This window comes from Acomys russatus, chromosome 17 (genome assembly GCF_903995435.1).
Source record: "Acomys russatus chromosome 17, mAcoRus1.1, whole genome shotgun sequence".
NCBI classification, from domain to species: Eukaryota; Metazoa; Chordata; class Mammalia; order Rodentia; family Muridae; genus Acomys; species Acomys russatus.
The window spans coordinates 7,559,744-7,587,091 of record NC_067153.1 but is presented as its reverse complement, the minus strand read 5'-3'; the positions used below and the strand labels follow the sequence as shown (position 1 = coordinate 7,587,091).

General features: G+C 36.3%; 1 protein-coding gene across 3 annotated transcripts in view; it reads right to left on the bottom strand.

Moving 5' to 3' along the window:
• The window catches only part of Zfpm2 (zinc finger protein, FOG family member 2), a 437,094-nt gene that overhangs the window by 293,074 nt on the left and 116,672 nt on the right, over window positions 1-27,348 (bottom strand). For 2 of the 3 annotated variants that reach the window (XM_051159523.1, XM_051159524.1), the window contains one exon: window positions 21,115-21,216. In XM_051159523.1, coding sequence (XP_051015480.1) covers window positions 21,115-21,216 — 102 coding nt within the window. Of the gene's footprint in view, window positions 1-21,114; window positions 21,217-23,990; window positions 24,037-27,348 lie in introns of all 3 variants that reach the window. The other variant, XM_051159525.1, reaches the window with a different exon arrangement.

The window sequence follows — 27,348 nt, the reverse complement described above, 5'->3', positions numbered from 1 at the left end:
TTCCTCATCTCAACTAAAAGGAGTGGACAAGGAGGAAAAATGTAGTACACATAAAAAGCCAATTATTTTTAAATATTATGAATACATCACAGCTAACATACTGTGTTTGTAAGCTTCTAAGATGGCCATTCTATTTGACATGCCTTTCATACACGTAGCTTACCCATCATTATAACAATATTTTAAGTACATACAGAGTAGTGAAAAGGGATGGCTTATGATTGAAACAATAATAAGACCTGGGAAAGCTCGCACACTCGTTTTGAACCAGGTACTTTGTGAAGTCCACCGTGTGCATAACCTCATGTAACCGTCAAAAGCGATAGCTAATTGCATCAGTAAAACATGAAATCATATTGGCATTATTGTGTTTTGAGACTATGTTAGTACCTACAACTTTTCAAACCTAAACTCAGATGTAGAACGTCCTTAGCAAACGTTAGTGTTCCCATTTTCATTGGTACAGTTAGAATGCTCTCTTTGTTTGTAGATGAGGAGCCTGAGGGGGACTTGTGTAAATCCCCTGGCATAGGAAACGAAGGATACAATATTTGAAATCTGCTAGTCAGGCTCTCCAGAACCAATGATTGTGCAATAAAGTTCCATGGAATGTGTGTCTGTGTGTGAATGAACACACCAACAGGAGAGAGGTGAACACGTAACAGAGAAATTATAGGACCGGCAAGACCTGTCACTGGGTAAACACATTTGCCATCATGCCTGATTATGAGTTCAATCCCTGGGATCCACACGGTAGAAGAGAATCAGTTCCCACATGTTATGCTCTGACTTTCATGTATATGATCAGGTACACTCATTCATACACATACACACAACAGTGTTCATACACACATGCAGGCGTGTGCAAACACACATACACAATATACACATAAAGGTAACATTCTTTTTCAAAAGAAGACACCAGGTATAAATTAGAGACAGGGGACCGTTTTTGCCAGTCTGTGATATATTGGAGCAAGAGTATTCAGCATGGAGGGAAGTTGGAGGGAGTGTAAGGAATGCAGAAGAAAAAAGAAGCTCATTACAGGAAGCCCTCACATAAGAGGGAGGCCATCTTCTTTTAATCACAAGCAGCAATTAATGTAGAAATGAGAACTCCGAAATATCAGAGATCACACTGAGAAAATTAAAACAGCATTAAAGCAGATTCACCTTGAAGTTGGGGAAACTTATTATGTAAGTGGGCAAAGATAATAGGCGAAAAAGTCTCATCACATGACACCATGATCAAAGTGGTTATGGTACCTCTAAGCTACAATGTTTCCAGATTTATATGCTCTAAGCACACTCCTTGTTCTGCTCCACATTATTGCTTCCTCCTTATGGGAAAAGGGAGAGTTTGAATTTACAAAGGTCCCCAAGAGGGAACTCTCACATGAAAACTGCTGTGCATTGAGTAGAGAGGTTGACATCAGAGGGGAGAGATGGCTAGTGGCTCTGACAGTCGAATGTGAAAAGCACTGTGGGACTCCAGATCCAAGGAATGGATGTAAATTAGTAATGGTTCAGATTTATAACAATTCCAATACGGAGTTATGCCATGCATTTCAGGTCCTCACATTATTGAGAATGTTGCTGGGTGTCACTTATTTAGTGTCTGGCACAGAGCCTAATATAAAATAAGTGCACACTGTAGCACATCTAGGGTTCTTTTAGAGTGAACCGAGAACATCTTTTCTGCATCCTCATAATAAAGCAGAGAGAAGCAAGAGAGGTGTTCAGAAGTCAAAGTCATGGCAGATGGTGTAGTTGAGCCAAATACTGAAAGAAATACTGAAAGTGATGCTGGGATTTATATAGGTTCCTTAATGAGCTCAGATGGTTATCCGCAGAGAAAGAAACATCTCTTAAGTAATAGAGAGGGATAAAGTATGGGCCATATGAGAAGGCTGACTGATGTAAATGGAGACTTGGTTACTGGGGTAGAGGTGCCGGGGAGGTGGCAAGCCTTGAGGACCACCAGGCAAGGCAATCTATAGAGAAAGGAAAAAAAGGTGGACATAAGATCTTTCAGTGACTGTGATAGCAGTCCCAAGGAAATGTGAAATTGAGAGACTGAGCACAAGGAGGTACAAGTGCTTGGCTAAACACTAGAGAGGGGATCAACTGGAAGGCTGAGGTACTGGGGGAGTATGGACAGAGTTTTGAATTAAGAAGATAACAAGGGAGCCATGGATGTCACAGGACCCAATTAAGAGCAAGGGCGGGGCGCAGGGGTAAAGGTAGTGGACACAGTGGGGAAAATGGTAGAGCCATCATTCAAGTTCTTGAAGGACAGGAAAATGCGAGAAATATTTTCCAACTCATGCTGATCAGATTCTTTCCCCTAAGTCATGCTTTACCTTCTATAAAAACCAATTAAATTTTATTTTCTTAAATTTTCTGCTTGTTATATGTAAACATGAATATAAGGTTATAACAAATATAACATTATATAATGATAAGATATATTATAACATAAGCTTCAATTCCAAAGGGAGTCCCCGATCTATCAACACCTGTAGTCTTGCTAAAACAAAGTGTATACAGCGCTTCACACGACCTTGACTAAATTTCACAACATGCATGTAACTGGGTCTCATTGACATAAAAATGCTAAGTATTAGAGAGATCAGGCAAACTTTCCAAATAGTATGCAACATTGAGGTAGGATTTGAATCCAGTTTTATCTAAATAAAACTTCAGAATTTTTGTCCTGAACTCATCAAGACCAGTTACTCTGCTGTACTCTTAGAACAGAAAACATTATCAAACTAAGAAACTGACAGTGGTTTAGACAATCACTTAATTTAGCATTAACTCTGAAGTGTGTGCTAGTGTTTATATTAGCACTAAGAATTTTAAATAACCACATAAAAATTAATCTCTGTCATTTTTTTTTTTTTTTTTTTTAAATTTTGGAAGCTGCTAACCTCCACCTCCGGTTTACTCAGGTAATTAAGTTTTATTCCTTCTCAATCTCTGGTGAGGTTGATTACCAGATAGTTTAGTTTTACAATTAAGCTTAGTTGTTTATTGGGTAAGTTATTTTTAGGTCTAGATAGACGTTTTAAGTTGGTAGAGATGATGTATTACAGATACTGATTTACAATCAGAATTTTAAACTCACCAAGATAGGAAAGATGTTTCCTTAAAGGTTGCCAAATACAAATAACCAAAACACTATCAATGTAATATTTACGTAATTCCTGATTGTTTCATGGTTCTTCTTGTTGCATGTAGTATATTGTATTTATGTGTAAAAATAAATAAAATAAATAAATAGCAAAGAAATTAAAGTCACCATTTAAAATAACAGCAGTTCAGTAGAAGTGCTATGGGTAGTTAATGGCCCTTTTCAGTGTTTTATAAACCTCTGTGGTGTAATAGAACCTATAAAATAAAAATAAACAAAGGAATATATGTAAATACGCACAGTAAAATAATAAAGTTACTTAATTGTTAAATATGTACGACCAGCTTTGGAAATTACAGATACCATAAGCATAAAAGTATGTGGGAATCAATAAAATTTACTGTTAATTAACTGGCATCATACTGAAATTACCTTAATTTATATTATTTATATTGATGTTCTAAAAAGTTTTGGCAATTTTCAATATATATTCATGAAAATAATATGATCTTATGATGTCTTACCTTCTCAAATACCACATGAATATTATATCAGAATAATATTTTATAAAATAAAGAATGTTTACCACAGATGAGAAAAGATATCATAGCTAATACATTTATATCCCTATAAAATTGAAATTACTTTGGCAAAGGAATGTTAATCACATTAAAATATTAAAAATTAAATGTAATGTTATAAAACCATCACATAAGAAAAGGCATGTCACTAAAGCTCTCATCATCCATATATGAGGACACAATGTCTTCAAAAGTAGTCATTACCACAGTAGAAGGACACATGCCACAGAGCGTTCTCATTTTCAAAATATTCTTATCTGAAAATACAGGCAAATGTAGTTGAGTTGTGAAGTTTTTATCAAATTATTCTAATAGAAGAATCAGATTTGGTCCAACCAAAGTCTTCCTTAAAATGTCACCAACTTCTTGAGAAATGCCTAGTGGGTTTTGTCAGATATTTAAATCAGTACCTCATCTGCTGACATAGAGGTCTCAGAATTCAAAGGAGATGGCTCGCTCAAGTCAACACTTACTAAGTCTTAAAAAAAACATTCTGTCTAAAACACCAGTGGCATCAGTAAAACCTCTGCCATATTCGTCTCCATGTGCATCAAGCCATAACATGTGACTTGCCATAGAAACATCTGCAAATACTTGGGATGCTCCATTTTACAATCCAAATGCTTATATCACTGCAAATGTCCAAACATGAATGAACTATAAGCTACAGAAGTATAATTTCTATTGATCTAGTTTTCATGTGCATTGGCTTTGTATGTTTAGCATGACAAAATTGTTTAAAAATTCATTTCATGTGGTGAATTAAAGGAACCTCTGAGGTGCGAAGACTGCACCACCTTTCTTTTTATCATATGTACAGACAGTGATATGTGAAGCTAGACACAGCGCTAAATGAAATTTTCTAAAATAAATGGTTTGCGTTAATTTGAAGAGTATCATTATCTTAGAACTAATTCCAATTGTTTTATAATTTCTCATCGTGTCTGGGGACATTACAATATCAGACAAACACAGAGGCTTGGTGTATTCTATTTTTCTTAATAATCAGGGACGGGATTTGACTGATTGGAGGAAAAAAAAAAAACAGGAATGGAAACTATATCAATTGCTGTATTTCCCATTGCCATCGATGTGACGACGCTGTGGATGCCTTCCCACCCTCCTCCGACAGAAGGGTTAACCGTAGACTTATTTTCTGAGCAGTTTCAAGCAAATTACACACAACCCACAAAGTCTATTTTTAAAAGTGGCTCCTGAGGAAGAAATTCCCTCACAGCCTCCCTTCCCCACCTTCCCGCCCTCACAATGAGGCTTTCAAGCCATGTGGACAGAGACAGATCACAGACATTGTTTGCTCAAGCTGACCAATCTTTGAGGCGGGTGTTTTTTTCCCCCCTTCAAGATACTTCATGTTAACAGCTTGAGGGCCTTCAATCAGCAGCGCTTTGATCTCTGCAGGAACTATAATTATTTAACATTGTTACATGGGTTTCTATAATCCACCCCACCATTAAATCCTTTTTACGCCCTCATCTTCTGAGGCCTAATCTGCATCTGAACACTGAGTTTGTCTTCTCTGCTGATCTCATCAGGAGCCTGCTTTCTCCCAAGTCTTGGCTGGTGGTTTCTCTTCTCTCTTCCACTCTAATGAAATCATTTTCTTACAAATTGAAATCTGTAAAATGTTGTATGCATTTGCTATACTTTTGAGAGCTCTATTGAGTTCCTATAGTGGTATCATCCACTATTCCTATGACACCCCCACCCAGTTCTGTGGAATTCATTTTCATAATGGAACTTATATTAAAACAGTGATAAGCACATATTTGATTCTTTTCAAAAGGATTTTCTATGAAAATATCCCAAATACAAAGTATCAAATGCAGGAAGGTGGGAGAACTCAGCAACAGTTTGTACTTGTAAAATTTCCTCTTTGGGAGGTAAATTGAGCAATTTTGAATGGGGCATAAAACTAAAAGATAGGAGCCCCTTGGAGAACAAATTCTGAGGAAACAATTGTTGAGAACATCTAAAGACGTCTGTGGAAGATAAGTCCCAGAAGAAAGAAGAGGAAAAAGAAATAGGCAGGCAATTGTGAAAATCCAGGAGGGCTTCTGAAAATCAAAAAGAAAGAGTACAAAGCAGAGCACCCTAGGGAAAGGCCAGGGCTTTGCACTAATCCTGGTATGTGCAAGCATCACAAAATTCAGGAGAACCAGCTGAGTTAAAAATGGTTTTCTTCCCATAAGTTGGTGGAGCTTGGCTCCTGGAGTATTTATGGAGAATATTGAGAGGTAAATACAGAATTCTAAGAGAAAATGAAGATGTACAAAAGACATGGGCATTTCTCTATTTTTCTTTGTAGGAAGAGAAAACTAAAAACAATGATTTGAAATTAATTTACTTTTTATGTATGTATATGTCTGTTTGCCTGGATGTGTAACACACACACACACACACACACACACACACAGAGAGAGAGAGAGAGAGAGAGAGACAGAGAGAGAGAGAGAGAGAGAGAGAGAGAGAGAGAGAGAGAGAGAGAGAGAGAGAGAGAGAGAGAGAGAGACAGAGAGAGAGAGAGAGAGAGAGAGAGAGAGAGAGAGAGAGAGAGAGAGAGAGAGAGAGAGAGAGAGAGAGAGAGAGAGAGAGAGATGCTCTGGAGGCCAAAAGAAGGTTTCCGAACCTTTGGAGTTAGACACATAGGGGGTTGTAGGATGTCTGATGTGAGGGCTGGAAACTGAACCTCAATCCTCCACCAGAGTAACAAGTGATCTTAACTACTAAGCTATTGCTCCAGTCCATAAAGTAATCTTTTTAAAAAGTCCAAAATTCTCATTGATTTCAATCATGAAGAGGAGACTCAAGAAGATCTAGTTGATTTGGGACTTTTCATTGTACTTAAAGCCACACAATCTAATGGAGGAAAGCTTCTTTACTTCCGTTGTTCCAGAGTGTTCAGTCCATTGGTAGATTAGCCCTACATACTTGGAAATCTTTCCAGAGCAGTGGGAGCACTGGTACAAGAAATGGCCTTTGCACACAGGAAGCAGAGCTCAGTAGTCACAGCAATAGTCAGGGCATGATGCAGACACCAGGACACAGCCCACATGACCCGCCAACAGGTCTTGTTTTCACAGTTCCCCCACTGCTCACATTTTGACTCCATCAATGCATTTAATCACTCATTGGGTCAGAACCCTCTTGATCTTATTTTTGCTGGAAATGTCCTCGAGGACACACAAAGATTTGCCTTACCAATCGCATAGGTGTTTCTCAGTTACACCAAGATGGATACAAGGAGTTAGCCTCATAAAAATTCATCTACTTGCTTATTTGCTAGCAAGCTTGCTTACAAAGAAACAGAGGAGCTTTCTGCCTAGACTTAATGGTGGCTATTCCTTTAATATCATGTTCAGAGCAACACCACTGCTGTTATTACAGCAAGATCAATAAAAGCAAACCATAATTTCTTTTCCTTTGAAGAGCTATTATAATTTTTAAAATATATCTCACCACCATTTGAATAACTTAAAATCAATATGAAGTCATGTTTGAAAAGAAAGCATATTTTTTTTTTCAGTAAATTTGAGCAATAATCAAAGACTCCACTTTAGGTGCCAATATAACTAGATGACCCTTGCTTCTAACCCTTGAATTTGTTATATTCTCTCTCATGATTTTTTTTATCAACTTTAATAACTCTTATCTCATTTTGTATTTCATATTTACTAAGTCATCACAAATCTATTGTGGAATGAGGCCAAACATAAACACAAAATGACTGAATTATTTTCAACTAAATCAATACAGTTCTTTAAACTCATCTGAAATGCTAGAGTAAGTTCAGTCTTATTCTAATTAAGGAAGTTAAGCCTAATTTTCTGAACAAAACAGAAATAAGTGGACTCATTATTTCTCTGACATTCAATATGTAAAGAAATCAAATGTAAAGACTTAGGATAAAATTAGACAGAAAAATATGTACAGATAGGGATGAAAATGGCGATTTTCCTTACTCCATGCTGACATCACTGGCATGGAATTTACTCTGTTACAGACTTTTCTCACTTATCACTACTGTCATACACAGCCCTACAGAGCAGGTAAGTAGGTCCCCCATTTTGGAGATGAGAAAGATGTGAGACAAAGCAATTGAGTTATCTACTTCATTTATAGGAAATTTCCAGAACAGACAAATATCAAATCTTAAGGTCAGCAAATGGAGAAATAGAGAGCTGGAAATAACAAAGCAGATAATAGCACCACCTTTAAAACTTGCGAAATATGATAGAAAATATTAAGAAGTTCACTTTACAGGGCATACACTAGATGAGTGGGGAATCTCTCCTCTATGTACTCCCAGTACTAGAAGGCTGAGGCAAGAGTATTGTTGTGAGTTCAGATCAACCTGAGGAACCTGGTGAGTTTGAGGATAATCTATACAAAAGACTATGTCTCAAAAACAAATAAATAAAACAATGAAGAATAAATATATTGTTGTGGTTAATTTAACTTGAAGATTTTATGTCTAGAAATTCCTGGGAGGCAGGCCACCAGGTGCATATATGAGAGACTATGTAGACTGTGAGCATGTGTGCTTGGGATAGATTATTTTTAATGGGTTCGCTGGCATGGGAAGACCTGCTTTAACTGTGGGCAGAACCATTCACTGGACAGGGCTACAAAATGAAATAAAACATAAAGTGTGAGCTGAGCACTGGCATTCATCATATTTTGTTTTCTGACTGTGGTCAACTGCTTCAAACTTCTCGTTCCTGTTCCTGTTCCTCTTCCTGTTCCTCTTCTTCTTCTTTTTGTTCTTCTTCTTCTTCTTCTTGTTCTTCATCTTCTTGTTCTTCTTCTTGTTCTTCTCCTCCTCCTTCTCCATCTCCTCCTTCTCCATCTCCTTCTTCTTTTCTCCTTCTTCTTCTTCTTCTTCTTCTTCTTCTTCTTCTTCTTCTTCTTCTTCTTCTTCTTCTTCTTCTTCTTCTTCTTCTTCTTCTTCTTCTTCGCCTCAAGCTTCTTGACTTCGTTGATATGATGGCCTACACTTCATACTATGACTTAAAATAAGTCATTCCTTCCTTGAGTTGCTTTGTCTGAAGATTTTATTACAGCATCAGGAAAAGAAACTAAGACAGAATGAACAGTATCACAAAAAAACTCAAGACACAAGCACATGTACAAACACTCTTGCATGTGCAAATAAGTCTCTCCCATTTTTATTCATAGCTCAGACATGCCAAGAACTAGCCAAACTGCCTGACAAGAAATTATATTTACGGACCCTGTGTTCTTTGACAGATAGATGCTACTGTGTACCATCTTCAGTGGTCAAGAGGAAAACAATAGCAGAAGAACTGAGTTGTAAAGCAATAGCACAGTAACTGAGTTACTGGGTGTGGTGGTTTGACTAGGAGTGGGGTCACATGTACTTGCGTGTTTGAATGCTTGGCTTCCAGGAAGTGGCACTATTTTTAGAGTAGGTGTAGCCTTGTTGGAGGAAGTATGTCACAGGGGGGTCGACTTTCAGTGTCTATCTCATGCTGCCATGTTTTACGCCATGACAAATAATGAACTAAACTTCTGAAACTGTAAGCCAGCTTCAATTAAATGTTTTCTATATGGTCATTGTGTTTCTACACAGCAATAAACCCCTTGCTAAGACAGTGGGAAAGGCACTGGGCATCTGTTTGATGCTGTAGCCGTGATACATAAGAGAGACAGGCACATAGCAAACTCTCCATCAACAGGAAGCACAGATGGGCAATCAAAGGCCTAAAACTTTGCAGAAGAGAAAACCTGTTGAGTAGCAGAGCTTTATAACACCAGCACTAACTCTAGATGCTGGTTTTGAACAAACATCTCAGGAGAATAACATACTGAAAAGCAGTTCACTAAGAACTCTGAATTACTATTATTACCTTTATCAGACTTTCATTTGAATGATTTACAATTTAGAAAGAAAAATTGTCTAAAAGCCCAATTAAATGACACATATGTTATAATATAAAATGGCCAAAGACAATTAAAAGTGTTTTTAATTTTAATAACTTTGAAATTACAGCTGAAAGATTTTATACAAGTTTTGTAACAGTTGATGTAATGTAATTTATTTTATTTTACAGGATTGAAATATTAGATATCCAATCTACTTTTGCCATTTCATTGTTTATTTTTTAAACTAAAGGATAAGTAAAATTCAGAAGAGTGAGCTAGTTAATATCCTCTACTTTATTTATAAATATACTAGTGGTCAATATGTTAATTATGAATTGCTAATAAGGCATGTTAAGCTAAAGCTGTAAGAGTTTCTAAAGCAATTTCTTCCTATTTTCAGAAAAAAAAATTCTCTTTTGTGGAAAATTAATTCTGTCACATATTTGTAATTAGGGTTTTACATGAATGAATAATTTGGGCTTTTTGAAAATATCTAACACAATCAATACAGTTTTCTTGAATTATATATCATTTATGATCATGTGAACAGCAACTTTGAAATAAAAAAATTATTTTAAAATTTAAATACAAAATGCAGATAAAATTATTATGTTTCATAACTTGATAGCTAAAACATTTTTGTTGGACAAAATTTTAAAAATGCTTTTTTTATAATAATAAATATGGTCCATTTTCTTAATATAACAATGAAGTACATTACTTTGTTTTGCTCAGGGGAATAAAACCATAAATAGTCGCTTTTTTATGTGCAGATATGCCCCTGTCCTAACCCTCTGCCTATCTCTGACATCTCCAAGATGAGTGTAAAAGACTCTTGTTAGTGTTGGCCTTATAGTTTCAAATATGAAGGCCACTTAAGTGACTTGTACTATAACAAGAACAATTTTTAAAGAAGATTGTCTTCTTCAGATATAGTATTAAAAATGGTGGACCATGATCCTTTAAATATATCATGTATTGCCCTATTAAGTAGCTATTGCTTTAATCACATTACTGTAATTATTGTTCACAAGCTCAGTTCTCTCTTTTTACTGAATTTATGAGATAATATAAAATATCCTGGAATGAAGAATATGGCAGTACTCTAGAGTACCCTCTTATTTCAAGGGAAAATGGGGAGAGGTCACAGAAAGAAAAGACCATGAAGACAGAATATGATTCCTGACCTATTTTCTTTCCTTTACCACTTGCTTTCCCTCCCTTGTCTTGTCATAAAAATAAACCTAAAATATCATACATCTGAACAATGCAGTTTATTAAAAACAATCCTACACATTTATGCTATCAGTGTCAAACACTCAGTCATCTTTCCGCTATGTGACTTACAACCCATTTAACTCGATAAGAAATAAGATGCTTCCACACTTATTAGAATATGTGTGCTTTGCTGTATTTAGATCCTATTATATATTATGTTCATAATTATTATTATTAAGAAGTTAATGAAGAAAAAATAAAATAACTTGTTAAATTTCATTGAATCAGAAAAGTTCACGATTTTGTGCACTGGGAATTAGTAGAAGTGGGTGTGTCAACATCAAAAGAATAGTCTTTGGCTGCTAAAGCATTACTCATATATAAACATTCAGAAATCAAAACCATACAGTATTTTGTATTTTGGCCCATTTAAAATCAGGAACATACGAACGTTGCCAAAAGCTCTGGTGTCTGCAAGAAGGTCAAAACCTCCTCATTGAGCGTCTCCACGTCTGTTCCCTTAGACTCTCAAAAACCCTCCACAATCCAGCCTCGCTTCCAAGTCCCATGTGTCATCAGTGCAGAGCCAGAGGCTGTGCTTGTCAGCTTGCTCTCCAGCTCACACCCTAGCTTACAATTAGAATTCCTCACCGGGCCATTCTGACTTTTTACCAAACTGCTCTGTTTATTTCAGTAGTTTGCAAATAAGAAAGCTTTTTAACAAGCAGCCTCATGTCTACATGTGGATGCCCTCTATGGCTTACAGATGCAATTTCTCTGCTTTGTCAGTCTTCATTACTCAGGCAGGACCATTCTGAGATGAATAGTTAGCTAGCTCCTTTAAAGGTAGTCTGTCAGCTCTCCCACACAAGGCTAAAGGGTAGCATGCTTAGCACACATGCTGGAATTACATTTCACTTTTTTAAAAATTTATCAATAACAATTCAAATGGCCTGATAGGAATGTATGTATCACTGTTTGCAGGATACATGAAGGGTCAGTGTTGCATGTGTGCTCTCTTTGTTGTCACATCTTACTATCAGGAGGAGCAGTCCTTTTCCACGCTCCCTTCAGAAAAGCTGCTCCATTAGCATCTTCGTGATCATTGTATCTGTTGGCACTAGGCAATCTTCTTGATTTCCTGTTACCATTGCACTCTGGACACCCCCCCCCCCACCCCACCCCCATCACTGCAAGCACAATCCTGTACTTCAGTCATCTATTCTGTCAGATCACTTATGGTCTGAAATTTGTCAAATAGAATCTTAAATCTGTTATCTTTTACCTTGGAGCCTGGTGCAGGCTTCTTCTTCAAGAACTAACTAAATGGATGAATTAGCATAGGTCTGCAAAGTATGGGGGAAGAAGAAAATTATCTGGTATGTATATTACAATTTTATCCATGAATAAATGAGTCCAAGTATCATTCTTAGAACACGGTTTGAAACATATTCTAAGGGCAAACACACAGTCACCAAGATCCAAAGTGTTCTTGTCATTCGACAACAGAATATACAAAAGATAACACAGTGTTTATCTGCTTGTATGATAGAACATATACCTCTAATCAATTTGAAGTATTTACCATGTTTTCATATAATACAATAACACAAAATTTTTATTAAATACAATGGAATTATAAAATTCAGTAATCTCATATGGCGGAAAACCAAAATTATTATGAAATTAAGCCTGAAATTTTAAAATTTAAAATAAAAGAAATGTAGCCCAAAGACATTGTAGGGGCAAAAAAGACAAATCAACTCTACAGTACTTATGAAAAATAATGAATGATTGATTCAAAATTGGTAATATAGGAACAAATACTTATATTAAATCATCTGTGATAATGCATACACACATGCACATGTATATACAGACACACACACACACACACACACACACACACACACACACACAAAACATAGGAGACACATTCCTGAATTGTGACATTAAAGATATTTCTAGGCAGAAACAAGAAGCAATGAATAATTTTACCAGTGAACAAATATATTCAAAGAATTCAAATATTTACTAATAATACCTGGTGATACAATAACTGTTTATTATACTTGAATCTATCTTATTCTCCTAGTGAAGATCACAAATATCTACATGCTGCTAAATTTAGTCTCAGTTTTGACAGCTCTCCATGGTAGAACTCAGGCTTTGTTCCCACATTCTCAAAAACTTTCCCATTTGCTTCCCCAGGAGCGGTCAACTGCTAATGGCTCATCAGTAAGGGTGGGGCTGGGAGATCTTCTTCCCCATCTAAGCTGGGAATCTGGCTAGTTTGGTCTTTTGCAAGTAACCATGACTGCTATGAGTCCATGGTTCCTATAGCCATGTCATGCCCAGAAGACCACAGGTCACAGCATCCTCTCCATCCTCCAACTCTGACATTATTGTCTCGTTTCTTCCATCATGCTCCCTAAATCTTGGTGGTAGTGATGGTGGGCATGAGGATGTGCCCATCCATAGGTTTCTCCTCCTCTGCTGGATGGCCGCACACTCACAGATACACAGATAAAGAGATAGATGGATAGATAGATAGATAGATAGATAGCATTGACCAGACATTAATCAGTTATCAAAAAGAAATGGAGCACAGGGGGAGGGAAGCGTGTTCAGAAAATAACGAGGGGAGTTGGAAATAATCTTACGGGGGAGGATGCAGTATATTTCATTATATACTGTATAAAATTCTCAAAAATAAAGAAAAAATGAAGAAATAAAAAAATGAAGCTCTCATCCAAGTGACTTTCACAGGTACTCTGGTGCCTCATATTTGACCATGTCCCCTGGAGGGAGAGACCTGGTGGCACTCAGAGGAAGGATAGCAGGCTACCAAGAAGAGACTTGACACCCTATGAGCATATACAGGGGTAGGAGGTCCCCCTCAGTCACAGTCATAGGGGAGGGGAGTAAGGGGAAAATGGGAGGAAGGGAGGAATGGGAGGATACAAGGGATGGGATAATCATTGAGATGTAACAAGAATAAGTTAATAAAAAAATTTAAAAAAAAGAATAAAGCTCTTCTTCAGGCTGTGAAAAAAATAAAAGGTTCACATTTTCCTTGCTTTTCTCACCTCCTCTGACTACCCCATTTTGTTCCCTTGAGGACTCTTCTGCCCATACTCCTCATAGACTGGCATTTCACCCTTGGAAACCATATCCCAACACTTCTGGTTTCATTAGAATGGGCCCCGGCTGCAAAAGTACTAAGAAGGCTATGGAAGTCATTTCTTAGAGGAACTTTAGAGTTTCTCCCCACGTCCTTCAAGTTTTAGCATGCCTACATCTTTCATGATGTCCCTTTATCACATCTTTCAAAGGCTACAGATAGAGTTTTGATTTAAAAAAAAATGATATATCTGTTTTGAAGACACTCCACTTGTTTAAGTAATATTCAGTTAACTGAATTTTACAGCAAGGACACTGCTAGACATATTAGTGATTTCTCCCATGACATCTGGCTAATTATGAGTGGGCTACTGTGGTTCTTTTCCTTGGGATGTGTATGGTTAGGATGACCATAACAAAGTCCCCAAACCTGGGAGCTTAAATAACAGAATGTATCTACTCACAGTTTTGAAAGATAGATGTTCGGAAGCAAGGTACTGTCAGGGCTGGTTCCCACTAAAATTTACATCCCATAAACCCTCTTTAGCTTGGGCTGGTGTACTAACCATTTCTGGCATTACCCAACTTATGGAAGAGCCACCTTCATTTCTCCCTTTATCATATAATACAGTGTGTGTGTGTGTATGTGTGTGTGTGTGTATGTGCAAACACATGTGTGTGTGTTTGTGTATCCGAATGCCTGTCTGTGGCTTCTGCCCAGCTGTTGCTATATTTCTGCTTCTTAAATAGACAGATTAGATTAATTCTTCTATTCCACTATGACCCTGACTTCATCAGTTTTTCATTCCCCCAACAATCCTCTTCCTAAATGCCACCACACTCTGAGTACTGGAGTTTGAAACTTTGGCATAGTAATTTTGGGGATACAGAACTCAACTAACAAGAGCATGGATGTATAAATTTTAGGTATGAGTAAGAATGATAGTTTAGTTAAGTAATTTCAACTGCAAAAGTAGATTAGGAATTTCATCACTGATGAAAGAGTGTAAAATGCTGAGAATGACTTTGTTATCATATATTTCAGGGACTGGATGTAGCTATAACATTTAAGACTCCATTTATTTTCCAATAGCACATTTTGGAGAAAGGACCTTGCAAAAAAATGCCTAAAGAAAATTAAATTTAAATTTCTAATCCGTTAATCTGAATTTCTGAATTAAACTTATATAAACAAATTAGGTACTAAGCAACTCTAAAATAAGTCATTAGCTAAATATTCTTACTTTGCATTCTCATAGAGGTACGGTACAAGCTATGATAATAAGTAAATGACATGTTTTATGCAGTACTTCATAGCTTGTTAAAGTGTCTTTCCAAAGAGTTATGCGACCCATTTTTACCTATTTTTTAAAATCTATGCATGTCCTAATTATCTGTGAGAGGTCAATCTGGAGTGAAGAGAAAAGATCAAGAGAACTTTCACACTATGTTCATGTGGCATTCTGTTCCACAGAGTGGAGCTTTCATCTATAATCCGATATCCACTTAGCTACACTACAGAAGATTTATTTTTACCCCCTCTTGTTTCACAGAAGACTCAAAAGTCTGAGGGAATTTTTGACATGCTGGAACAATGTTTTGTAAGGCCTCTTATACAAACTCTCTCTCTCTCTCTCTCTCTCTCTCTCTCTCTCTCTCTCTCTCTCTCTCTCTCTCTCTCTCTCTCTCCTTGCCTCATTTTCATATGGACACAAAGCCTTGGGATAAAATGATGGTTCATTATATAGTGGTACAGAGCTCTTATCTTCATCCGGCAAGAGTCATTTCCTTCCAAAGATTGAAATGCAAATGTGAAAATTAATGATAACTGCATTATCTGATGGCAGAGATAATACCAATTCACTGTCAGCGTAATACACAGTCATTCTACGATTTCCTCCGCTTCGCACAATATTCTTCTTACTGTCAGACTGTATCTATGGTTAACTATGTTTCATAGGTGTCTGTTAATTTACTTCAAATGGCATTTTCTAGATCTTATATCTACCACATTTTCCCAATCAAAAAGAAAACGAAATCAGAACTGTAATCTTCAGGCCCTTCTTTGGGCTCCTAAAGAGGTGGGGTGGAGGGACCTATATCATGAAGTGTGTGTTTCTGTGTCTTATAGCTACCATTCCACTTTATGCAAAACAGCTCCCATCTCACTACGTTCCTTTCAGACACAAAGCAGAAGGAGCCTAATCAGCTTCATGCATCCAGAGTACTGAATTAACAGCATAAGATGTAGCTTATTAAGAATTTCCTAAACAATATTTAAAGCCTGTGCAACAAGTACACACATTTGGCTTTATCAGAGGCAATTATCCTTGAAAAATATATTTGCACTAAAAATTCTTTATCTGAAAAAAAGTTCTAAAAAATTCTTTATCTGAGTTATCTTTCAAGTCAGGTAGACCAGCACAGAGTAAATACAATCTTATGAAGTTCTGTTGCAGAGCAAGATCGTTTTGCCAAATTAATTCACTGTACTAATGTTTAATGATGCCTTCTATGGAAATCATTGTAACAGCTACTGAGGCACAATTGCTGAAATGATAGTAAAATCAATATTAAGAGTGAATTTTTGTGTGTGTGTGTGTGCTTCTGAACTCCTGAGCTCCAGGCTTTACATGTGAAATCTCTGTAGGGCAGCGGTGATTATTATTCACTTGATTTATAAGCATTAAGTACATGGTGCAGTGTTATCTTGCTCTGTGTCATGATTAGCTGTAGTAAGGCCACCCAAACTGTCCCTAGAGAAATGTATAGGTCAGAACATTACCCCAAAATAACTTACCTGTGATGGACAGCAAAAAGTTCTTGTGTTTTATAATATTATTTTAAAAGTTATTACAAGGCAACTTCTTAATTTATGAAATTATCAGTTCAGGACTGGACGGACTTCTTACTTCATTTCATTTATATGACCATAGTTTTAATACAAAAATACCAAGATCTATTTAAATAAAATTCATGTCAAAGAAAGCAAATGGCAGTTTCCTCAAATTTTTTTTTTAATCTGTGTGTGCATGAATACACATTACTTGGAAATAGCATTTGCATACACACTATTATAATATTCACCCATTATTCACTATTTGCAAGTGTGAAAAGAAGCCAAGCTGTAAGAGTGTAATCCAGAGTGTCCGCGCCTTGCATTGATCTAAGGAGCACGTGGATCTCCCAGTACTTCTGTTATAGAAATGACAATGGACACATAAGGATTCCATTGAATCTCGCTACAATGTTCCTAAATCCAAATCAATATTCTATACTGGACTTGGAAAGTACCTCTGAAGACCTTCTCATGAAAAAGACAGAGCTATAAGTGGTATTTACAAAATAAGATCAATGTTTCAACTACTGACTACTCTGAGAAGACCAGGTTTAAACCATTTCTCAAGGGTCTACATGCAAGTAGATGAGAGTCGACACTGAACCACTCCCACACATGGTGTTGAATGTCCTGTTAGGGTTGTCTCGTTCAAAGTGCATCTTCATAAAGCATTGTTAAACATTTATCAATATAGCTATTTCAGAGATAAAGAAACTAAGTCCTGTCTGTTTAACATGTCAACATCATGAGGTCATAAATACCATTATTATCTTAGGTGTATGTGACTCTAAATCGTATAAAAGTCCTGTTGTGTAGACTATGTTCTACATTAAAGGATAAAGGATGCTCAACTGTTGCTGGAATGACACATCCATGATAAATTAAATGAGAGAGATGGTGCTGTGAGAAGACGTGTGAGCAGTGACACATGGCATGTTTACACTGCCTGCTGGACTTCCTCACTGCCAATGCACAATGAACATCCGTCGAAGAATTAAACGTGTAAAAAGATAAAGTAAAGAAACTGCAGCTTACACAAAATACACAACCTGCCAGGCTGCTGAAGAAGAGACACTTACTTTGGAAGAGGCCAGGCAATGGAAGAACAGTACAGGCGAATACAGGAATAAGAGAGAGCCGCAAGTGCTACATGACACATTCCAGGAGAAGTGTCAGGATCACATCTTTAAAAGCATGGAAAACAATGAACTTGGAAATTAGATTGTCTGAGATGCCGAAATGATGAGGTAATGACTTTCATTTGGGCCTTACTAAGAGTGTGCTTCTGGCTTTCCAAACTTAAATGATTCATGTGGCTTACATAGGAGTTACAAACATTTAAACCCTGAGGAGTGCCACAGCCTAGCTACTTACAAACATTATTTCCTATGATTGTTTAGGCTCCACTTGGAAGTTGAAAAGGTGTGAATGGTCATGACTTCTGAATGTGCCTTTTCACTGAATGACAAACAAAGGAAAACTTTCTTTTATGGAAGAACTTGCATTTGATAAAAATAGAATCTCTGAGACAGGGTTGATTCATTATTGAACTAAGCCATCAAGCAAGGTTATGCAGTCGTCTTCAATCAAACTCCCTAAAAATAAGATAAACCCTGATCCATCTTCAATGATGTCAGTACTATGTTTCAAATTCCTTAGATAAATTCTACATCCTTTGATTCTGTTCTATTTTTAGAAAAAAAAATGTCATTCTTAGAGTGAGTGTCAGCATTGCAATGCAGCAGTTTGAAACTGGGAGACCCTGAAATCTACCTGGCTCGGTAGCAGACGTCTCTCGGTCATTTGAGTAAACTGAAAATTAACGTTTAGTGCCATCTAACTTTACCCATCAGGGTCTTAGATACTCTACGAGGCAGTTAAAAACTTGTTGAGGACTAACAGCTGCAAAGTTATAAAAAAGAAACACTAGCATCATATATATATATGTATACACTGGTGCTGTTTTCTAGAACTTGTTAATATTTTCTATACTTTAATATGAATATGTATGCACCAAGAAATTAAGCAGTGTTCTACAGATCTCCCAGCTAGAGAATGGCAAGCCAAGAAAATGGAAGAAAGACAGAGAGAGAGAGAGAGAGAGAGAGAGAGAGAGAGAAACTCCTGACCTTGGACCTTGGACTTAATTTGGAATGCAGATGCACTTTGCTACTGAGTTTGGAACTGTCACCAAAAGTCAGAGATTTTTTTTTACAGTTGATGAATTAACATATTTCTTTTTTCAATTATTTTTTAAAATTAATATTCTCTTTGAAACAGGTGTAAATTTCCACTGCACTTCAGTGAACAAAAACTAATCATTACCAGTCTTGAAGCAACTAATATTTAAGTAGCAAAAGGGTACAAAAATATGCCTGGTTTTCCTCCGTAGGATCTCCCAACTGACTGAAATTGTGAACGTGCTACCAGAAAAAGAGATTCTGTTGATATGAGATAAACTCATTGTTTCAAGGATTTCAAAATGGTATACCTTTCCCCTACCAGAAGTAACTATGAAGAAAAATGTGTTATTCACCATTTAATATACAGGGACGGGCCTCATGAGCATACAAGAGGCATATATTTTTCTTTAAAGTTTTGACATGTCCCTGGATAGTCCAGAAAACAGTAATGTTTATGCCAAATCTACAGCACACAAATACATTAAATGATATATGTACGTTAATTTAAGCAAAATCTGAATAACTTACTTGAATGACAAGCATCATTCTTAACACTCAAATTATTATTATTGTTTTTAGCCAATAAAACAATCTTTTGGCAAAAGCTTCCCCAAGATGGAATTAGCTTTACTGCATATGTTCGGCAGCTTGGGGCACCATGCTGATTGCTTAATCTCGCATGACCTGGAAGGCCATGAGCTCTAGACACAGAAAGTCAAAATACTCATTTTTTTCTCCAAAGGTGTGACTGAATGTGTCACCTAAAAGCCCAGTCTAATTAGAAAGGCAAAATACTTTCTTAACAGAACTATTTAATTCTATTAACAAAGAACTGTAAGATAAAGTATCTTGTATCCTTTTCAGGTTGTACAAAAGCCTCATAGCAAAAATAATATTTAAATTATAAACTATTTTCAACTTGTCCTAATTAAGGAATTTCCCCTACATTGATAAACAAGAAAAAATACAATAAATTTCAAATACCACAAGTTTTCACTTTCTTACAATCTCTTACAATGTGTTTCTATGGTATCTTAAAATAAAATACAACTGAGTCCAGACTCTATAGTATTATGCTATACTGTGCGGAATACAAACATTTGTATGTATCATGAATAGCATTAGAAATGACATCATAATAATCAGATATACTGTATCTTCATTTTTGTTTGCATTATATTTTCCAGCTCCTGGTTTCAGAAAATTACCACTGGATTTCCTGTCTTCCCCATGCACACCAGAGAGCAATTTGCAAAGTCATGCAAGGGTGAAAATGTGATTGAAATATAGCAATCTTCCTTAATGAAAAATCGTACTGCTTTGGAATTTAAGGCTGAACCTATTTCAAAACTTGCTTACATCCTAAAAATGTAAAGCATGAAGGTCTCCATTTATAAGAATATCATAATTTGCAATAAAAATTTTATTTCTTACAGTGTTATTATAAACAGTATATATGACTTATATTAATATTGGGGTTTGATTAGTCTTTTGTTTCCCTGAAATGAACAAATATAAGGCCATTTAAGTGCAAATAGAACTTTATTCTCAAAGGTGAAAATGTTGCCAAAACATTAAATCAAAGGGGAAATCTATTAATTGTGACTCAATGTCTAAATAGATGTTGAGGTTCCATCTGTGACTAGCAACGGGACTAAGCTGAAATGATGGCTCTTTGAAGTGTTATTGTTACTGACCGATTTGTAAGCTTTCAAACTGAGCCCAATTTGAATTTGGATGTAGCTAAAAGATTCTGTGTTGAAAGAGCAAGCAAATAGAATTGACTAACTTCATGTAAGAATGAAAGAAGAAAAGATAGGGACTTCAAGCTGAGGTGACAAGTTGGTTTTTAAAGTTTCCTTATTCAAAATAATGTTTACTCAAACTCCCAGCTTGTATGCAACACACACACACACACACACACACACACACACACACACACACACACACACACACACACAGAGCTCATACATGGTTTTAAATCTGAGTTTAAAAACTGTTAACAGTTTTATAAGCTGTCTATATTTTAATTTTTTTTTTTTGCCTCTTCCTTATATGTAAATTGTAAAGGAAAAGTGTAAAATCCTGATTAAAGTGAAAGTGGATTGAATGCTATATTCTCTGTCCTACCTGGTCCATCCCAGTCATCTGCCTCTCCTCCAGGCTGCGCTGGTTTGTCCGAATGGCTGTCCCCATCTGATTCTGCTGGCTCCTGGGCTCCTTCATCATCACCTGAAATACACCAACAGAGAAAGGAGAAATGACCAGACTCCTCTGGCATTGAATATCGCAAAGGCAACATCTTTGTCTTATGTTTATCATATATTTGTCCCATATGGTAAAATTCATTGGCAGAAATGTCCACAAGTAAAAATGAGTTACTAATATATGTCAGTTAATGAATGAAGCTGAGTACCATACACAAAATGTACATTTGCATATACATCTTACTTTGAAGTGATTATTATATGTAAAGGAAATATAATGTATAGTTTTCTGAATACTTTTGATATAACAAACATAGTTACTTTATTTCCAAATTGTCATTTCATAGCCATAATATAGGAAGACAAATATTTTAGAGGAAAGTATATTCCTGTTTTGGGTTGGGTTTAGATTATTGGAAAATTTTTATTTTTTCCATATCATGCTTTTAAAACTTGGTGTTATTTCATTAAGGAGAGGCTATAGGAGCCATGGTAAATGATTAACAAACTATATAATTTCTTGACTCCATTCTTTTCAACAGAAGACACTGTGAAGTTAAACTTATGCTTGGATAACTATGGTGTGTACCCATAATTCCATGCCTTCACTTCACATGAAAAGACAAAAAGCAAAAAACAAAACAAAACAAAACAAAACCTTGAATGTCTTGAGTAAGAGTTGAGATGCAGTGAGAGAGAAAATATGATCAACACAACTATATGTCAAAGCAAAAACTCTTAGGCTTTAGGGCCTTACTTATATAATAAAATAAATACCAAGGAATGCAGAGACAGATACAATATTGAAATAATGCCTATTTTACCTTGAACCTACTAATTCCAACATGTAAATTATATGGCCTATCCAACTATCTTCTCTTGAAGTATTTTATAGTAACTCTCAGATATCCACCTGAATATCTATAAAATAATATAAAAATGCATTATATCTTGTAATTTTAAAAATTACATATAAGGTATAAATTTTTAGGAATCCATTAGTACACTTGACATTAATGTGGTGTTTGTATGAGTTTCGATCCTTAAACATCTTGCCTTTTATTTTTTCCTGCTTGTAGCTTCACACAATGAATTAGTTCTAAAAACCGGAATTAAGAAGAATGAGAAAAGCCTGAGACCCATTCTTTTAGAAACACATTACAACGTTTTGATTTCAGTGCAACGGGGCTGTATTGGCTTTGAGTGACCATAAGGAATATAATACACCATTAAGCACACCATAGACTTCATGTCTGGAAAATGCTTTGGAAACCGAGTATCTTTCACTATGATCGGGAAGAATACCACCCAAAATTATACATTCTTTCCAGACACTGTGTATTGGGCATCTTCTTAGATCAAGGAACTATGTCAAGCTCCATAGGCCATATGCAGAAAGCAAGTTCCTTACTGGAACTCTGGAAGCCACCAAGGAGAGTGCATCCACAAATGAGAGTGTGAGACAAGGTCAAAGCTGACATAAGAAAAGCAGTGTGCCAGTCTTCCATGCTCCACTTGTAGCTTGCATGAAAGACCATAAACACATCAACTAACTGTCTTCTGGAGATCTAAGAATTTTGTTCTGGTCTCACTTCTCAGGCCTAGAGAAGGCTGATTCTTAATCTACATATACAAGCAGGCTTGATGACCTCCAAATACTGAGAGCCTTGAAGTAACCAACTGGCTCTCAGCCTACCAGCCTGGCTGCCTGCCTGTTCCTTCCCCTTCAAGCCACCTCCAAGTTACCCCAATATAGACAAAATGAGATACAGTCCAGGAAGCAGGAGGCTCACACCATCTGCTTTAATAGATCAGACCCAGGCCGTTCCTTTTATTCAATTTCCAGTATGATTCCCTGGATGTAAGTAAACGCTGAGCTATGCCGCACAGTGAGGAGGCTGGTATAACAGTTAGGATAGAGACTCTTAGAACTTCCCAGGAGCTTCCACTTGACATTTCCTGTTGGACTTAATCAACTTCCCTCTCTTTTCCTCCTACTATGTGCCGTGTAGGATTCTCACTTCTGCGAGCTCTTTTATCTTCTGATTTCTGGCTGTGATCAGATAGTGGAAGCAACAACAGCAGATTAGAGGACAGAGTGACGAGGAGGAGGAGAAAGGCCAGGGGTTTCTTCTGCAAAGACCTTTTTTTCCTTGATGGTCTTCTATTGTTAGTATTGTATCTCAGGAACACAGCTCCTGTTCAGTGTTTGCCGCAGCTCCCGTGCCCCTGCAGCAGCGTCCTTTCCAGTGCCTCTTGGGACAGAAGATCTATTGTAAATGCTTGGATGCTCTCTAAGACTTACAAGGGCCGAGTCATTAAAACAATGGCATTTACATTGCAGGCTTTGTGTTGGCCACACAGAATATACAATGATGGCTCCTAACTGTGATTTCTGGAGTAATATAAATCAGAGTCAAATGAACAGAGACTTGTTCCATTATGGTGAGTGAGAGGAGCCGTTCACAATGTTGCATAAACATACATACATGGCAACTAATACATAGGACCACAGAAGCTTCCTGGAGAAAAAGACAAGCAAAACCCTTAATATTTTCGGGTCCTTAATTCCATAATTGGAAAACAACTTTCAGAATGATATAATAAGACCTGTCCCATCATAGCATGCCACAGAGGAAATGGCATAGCACTATTAAAAAAATGCATTATTGAAATTGGTATATGGTTCAGCTAGTACATTTGGTGATATAACAGTTGGTTCAGTGGTGCTTGGAGATGCTGAAGACAAGTTTGAGAGCTGTTTCTTCTCTGTGATTGTTAAATGAAAGAAGCCATTACCTTATTCACCACAAGACAAATTGCCCATGATACACTTCACCAGTGTCTAGTAGGAAAAGAAATACCAGGGTGAGAGGAAGTATAAGCAAGTATTTGTAGTAAATGTCATTAAGCTGCTAAAAATGAAAACATTTTAATTTTGCTGATTAAGGGCTTGAATGAGTTTATAATTTCAAATACCCAAATTCTTTAATCAAATGTCACTTAACAGCCAATTCAAAATTGGATGCTACTACATGGTTTGCCCCAACATCTGGAGCAATGTTAAGTATTGATAACTCTGGTTTTTGAGTGCTCTGGTTTGTTTAATTATATAACACATGATATTTGTACTAATATTGGAGTATTTAGAGAGCCATTGTAAAAACAGATAATTGTAAACAATTAAAGTATCCATTTTGCACCTATCTTGAAATATTTAAGAATGTGGATAAGTATACTCTGTCTGTCTCTGTCTCTGTCTCTGTCTCTGTCTCTCTGTCTCTGTCTCTGTCTCTGTCTCTGTCTCTGTCTCTCTCTCTCTCTCTATATATATATATATATATATATATATATATATATATATATATACATATATATATTATATATATATCATTACAAAAAGTAAATCTGAAATGGAATAATAGATTACAATCTCAAAGATTTAAATTTATTTAATCTTGTTTTCTAAAATAAGGATTAAAAACACAGAATATGAATGAATCCCATCTGAAATGCTGCATGTGAATATAGAAATAAAATAGCTCATCAATTTAACGTATTGATTTCCATAGCTTCCATGAATCAAATGTTGAAATCAAAATTTTAGTGTGGTGTAGATTTTATCCTGAAGTCATGCTTTACATGCTCAACATGGCCACCACATCTAGAACCCTGCTCCTCACTATGCACTTTTCACAAGCTTTGTTAACACTGTCTTATCAGCTATATCGGGAATTAGTATGCAATATTTCAGAAAAACAAACCAATGGACAAAGATGTGAGAGGCTTCCCAGACACAGAAAGCCTCCAAGACAAGATTTGATTGCACGTTTTGGTGACTCCAGAGATTATAGTTTAACATATAAGAACACAATCTTGGGGCTCCCATTGCAGCTTGGATGTGAAGTGTCTGCTGAACCCAGATGAAACCCTGGGTCTGGTTCCTGCCACCAAAGAGCAACGACAAAGGATATTGCGGACATCATCTACATGGGAAGCCACAAAGCCAGCAAGATACGGTCTGGGAGTCACTTTCTCCTTTCCACACTCAGACCCTGTTTCTTCATTATGATTGCACACTAAAACGAATGGTTTAATGGACTTAATCTTTTTAATCATTACTTTTTAAAGTTTCCTATTTTACTTAGCACTTAATAAAAAATCAACTTCACATAGATGCTTGATCAATAACCATTGCTCACTGACCAGTTAGGAAATTAGATTTTTGTCTCATTCCTTTTGCCAAACCTCCTGCAGTATCATTACATTTGCTAATTAATTGCTTTCAGCACATTATTTCTATTTAATAACTAAAATATGTCACATTTTTCAACTTTTGGACCTTTCATCTTCTAACTTTATATCAGGAAACTAGCTCTCATTTTTATGGTAATGTTTTTTACCTAATTCATTTTTAATCTTTTTACTAATGAAAAATGAAATGATTAAAAATAATTTAATCAAATATGAAATCTCTGAAGTATTCTTAAGAAACACCATTTTTTCCACTCATAATAGACACTTGCTTCTTTCCTTTCACTATTTTATTCTCATAGAAAATTTATAAATAGAATTTTATTTTGATATTAACCCATCTCTAGCTTCATCTTGATCTGAATAGAACTCACCTCATTGGCTGTCTTTTTCTCAGTCATTTTTGATTCTCCTGTGTTTAAAATCAGGGCTAAGAACTGGCTTAGGACAAATGTCATGAATAATTACTAACCGAGATAATAATGACAAGTTTGCTAATACCACTGCATGAAATGCTTTAGTGGTAGGAAAAGGAAAGGAGTAAAGAAAGGAATGTCATGAAAGAGTGACAGAGGAGCTGGGCATTCATTTGACATCCTCTCGTTTACTTTCCGAACTCTTTATTCACATCCCTATGAATAGACAGTTCAGCGTATTTTCAGCAAAGCACAAACATACTTAATGTGAGAACTATGATGTCTATCCTGACAGTGACTATAAAAGAATGCAACTGAATAAATGACAAGCAGTAACAAATACCGTAATATTTCTAAAATTATGACTATGGAGTGAATGGCTTTCTACTGCAATATTAAATGCTTTGGTTGCTCTTTTAAAAGATATAAGTGCATTGAGAGCCCTTCCATTTTTCTTAGTCTAGTTTGCAAAATCAATGTGAGCCCTTTTGGGGGAAATTGAAGGTGTTATTGAGCAATATAATGAACAACAAAGATGACTCGGGGAAATGCACTAAAATATAGTCTTTGTGCCACAGGATGCAATGCCTTTAAATACCAAATTAGGTATTGTTGACAGGGTGGTAAAGGCAGTGGCTTTTCTCGCCAAGCAAAAATTATTCCAAAAATGCAAACAAACACCATTTCACTCAAAGTTAAACACTGCTGTCAGAATTAAAGATTTGTCGTATTCTGAGACAGTCACTTTCTCAGCACAAAACAGCAGCAGTGTTTTGAAAGCAGTCATGCAAGCAGACAGCCGTTCTCAACCCTGCTCTTTTAATCCATGTAGTTCCTGTCAATATTAACCTCTTATAGAAATTCTTGTAGAATATAACTATTGAACTTTCTTGACTAGGAGTGCTACCAGAGCGGTTAGTCGTCCCTATAATGTGTTTTGCAATCAGCTAAATCATCAAAGTATTTTTTAACAATGAACAGTTCAGGAATGACTGATGGACTTTCTTGTTCACAACTGCTTATCAGAGGAGAGATATCACATATGTTTTCCAGGTGCTTCCTATAGTTAGGATACCTTCACAGAAGCCGCTCGTGAAAGATAAGGTCATAAAAGAGATGAAAAATGTGTGAGCCTCATACACTTATGGTTTTATCATCAGACAAGATAGCTTTGGTTAAAGGACTGTGGGAGTCAAAAACAGAAAACTGCAGCTCACATTGAAGGACGAGGACATTAAAGTTGAACACTGTGCCTGAGCTTGCATTGCCTAACAGTAATACAGTTTAGCTGAAAATGGGGGTTTATTTACAGATTATTCAAGAAAATAAATCAGGAAATAGTAAGTGTCTACTTCCAAACTATAGACACAGATATGCACAGAGAAACACAATATAGCAATAAGTAAAGTGAACTCCAAATACATAATCGGCTGCTTGAAAAAAATAATCCAGTGTATGTGTGGTCGGCCAACACAGCATCTAACTCA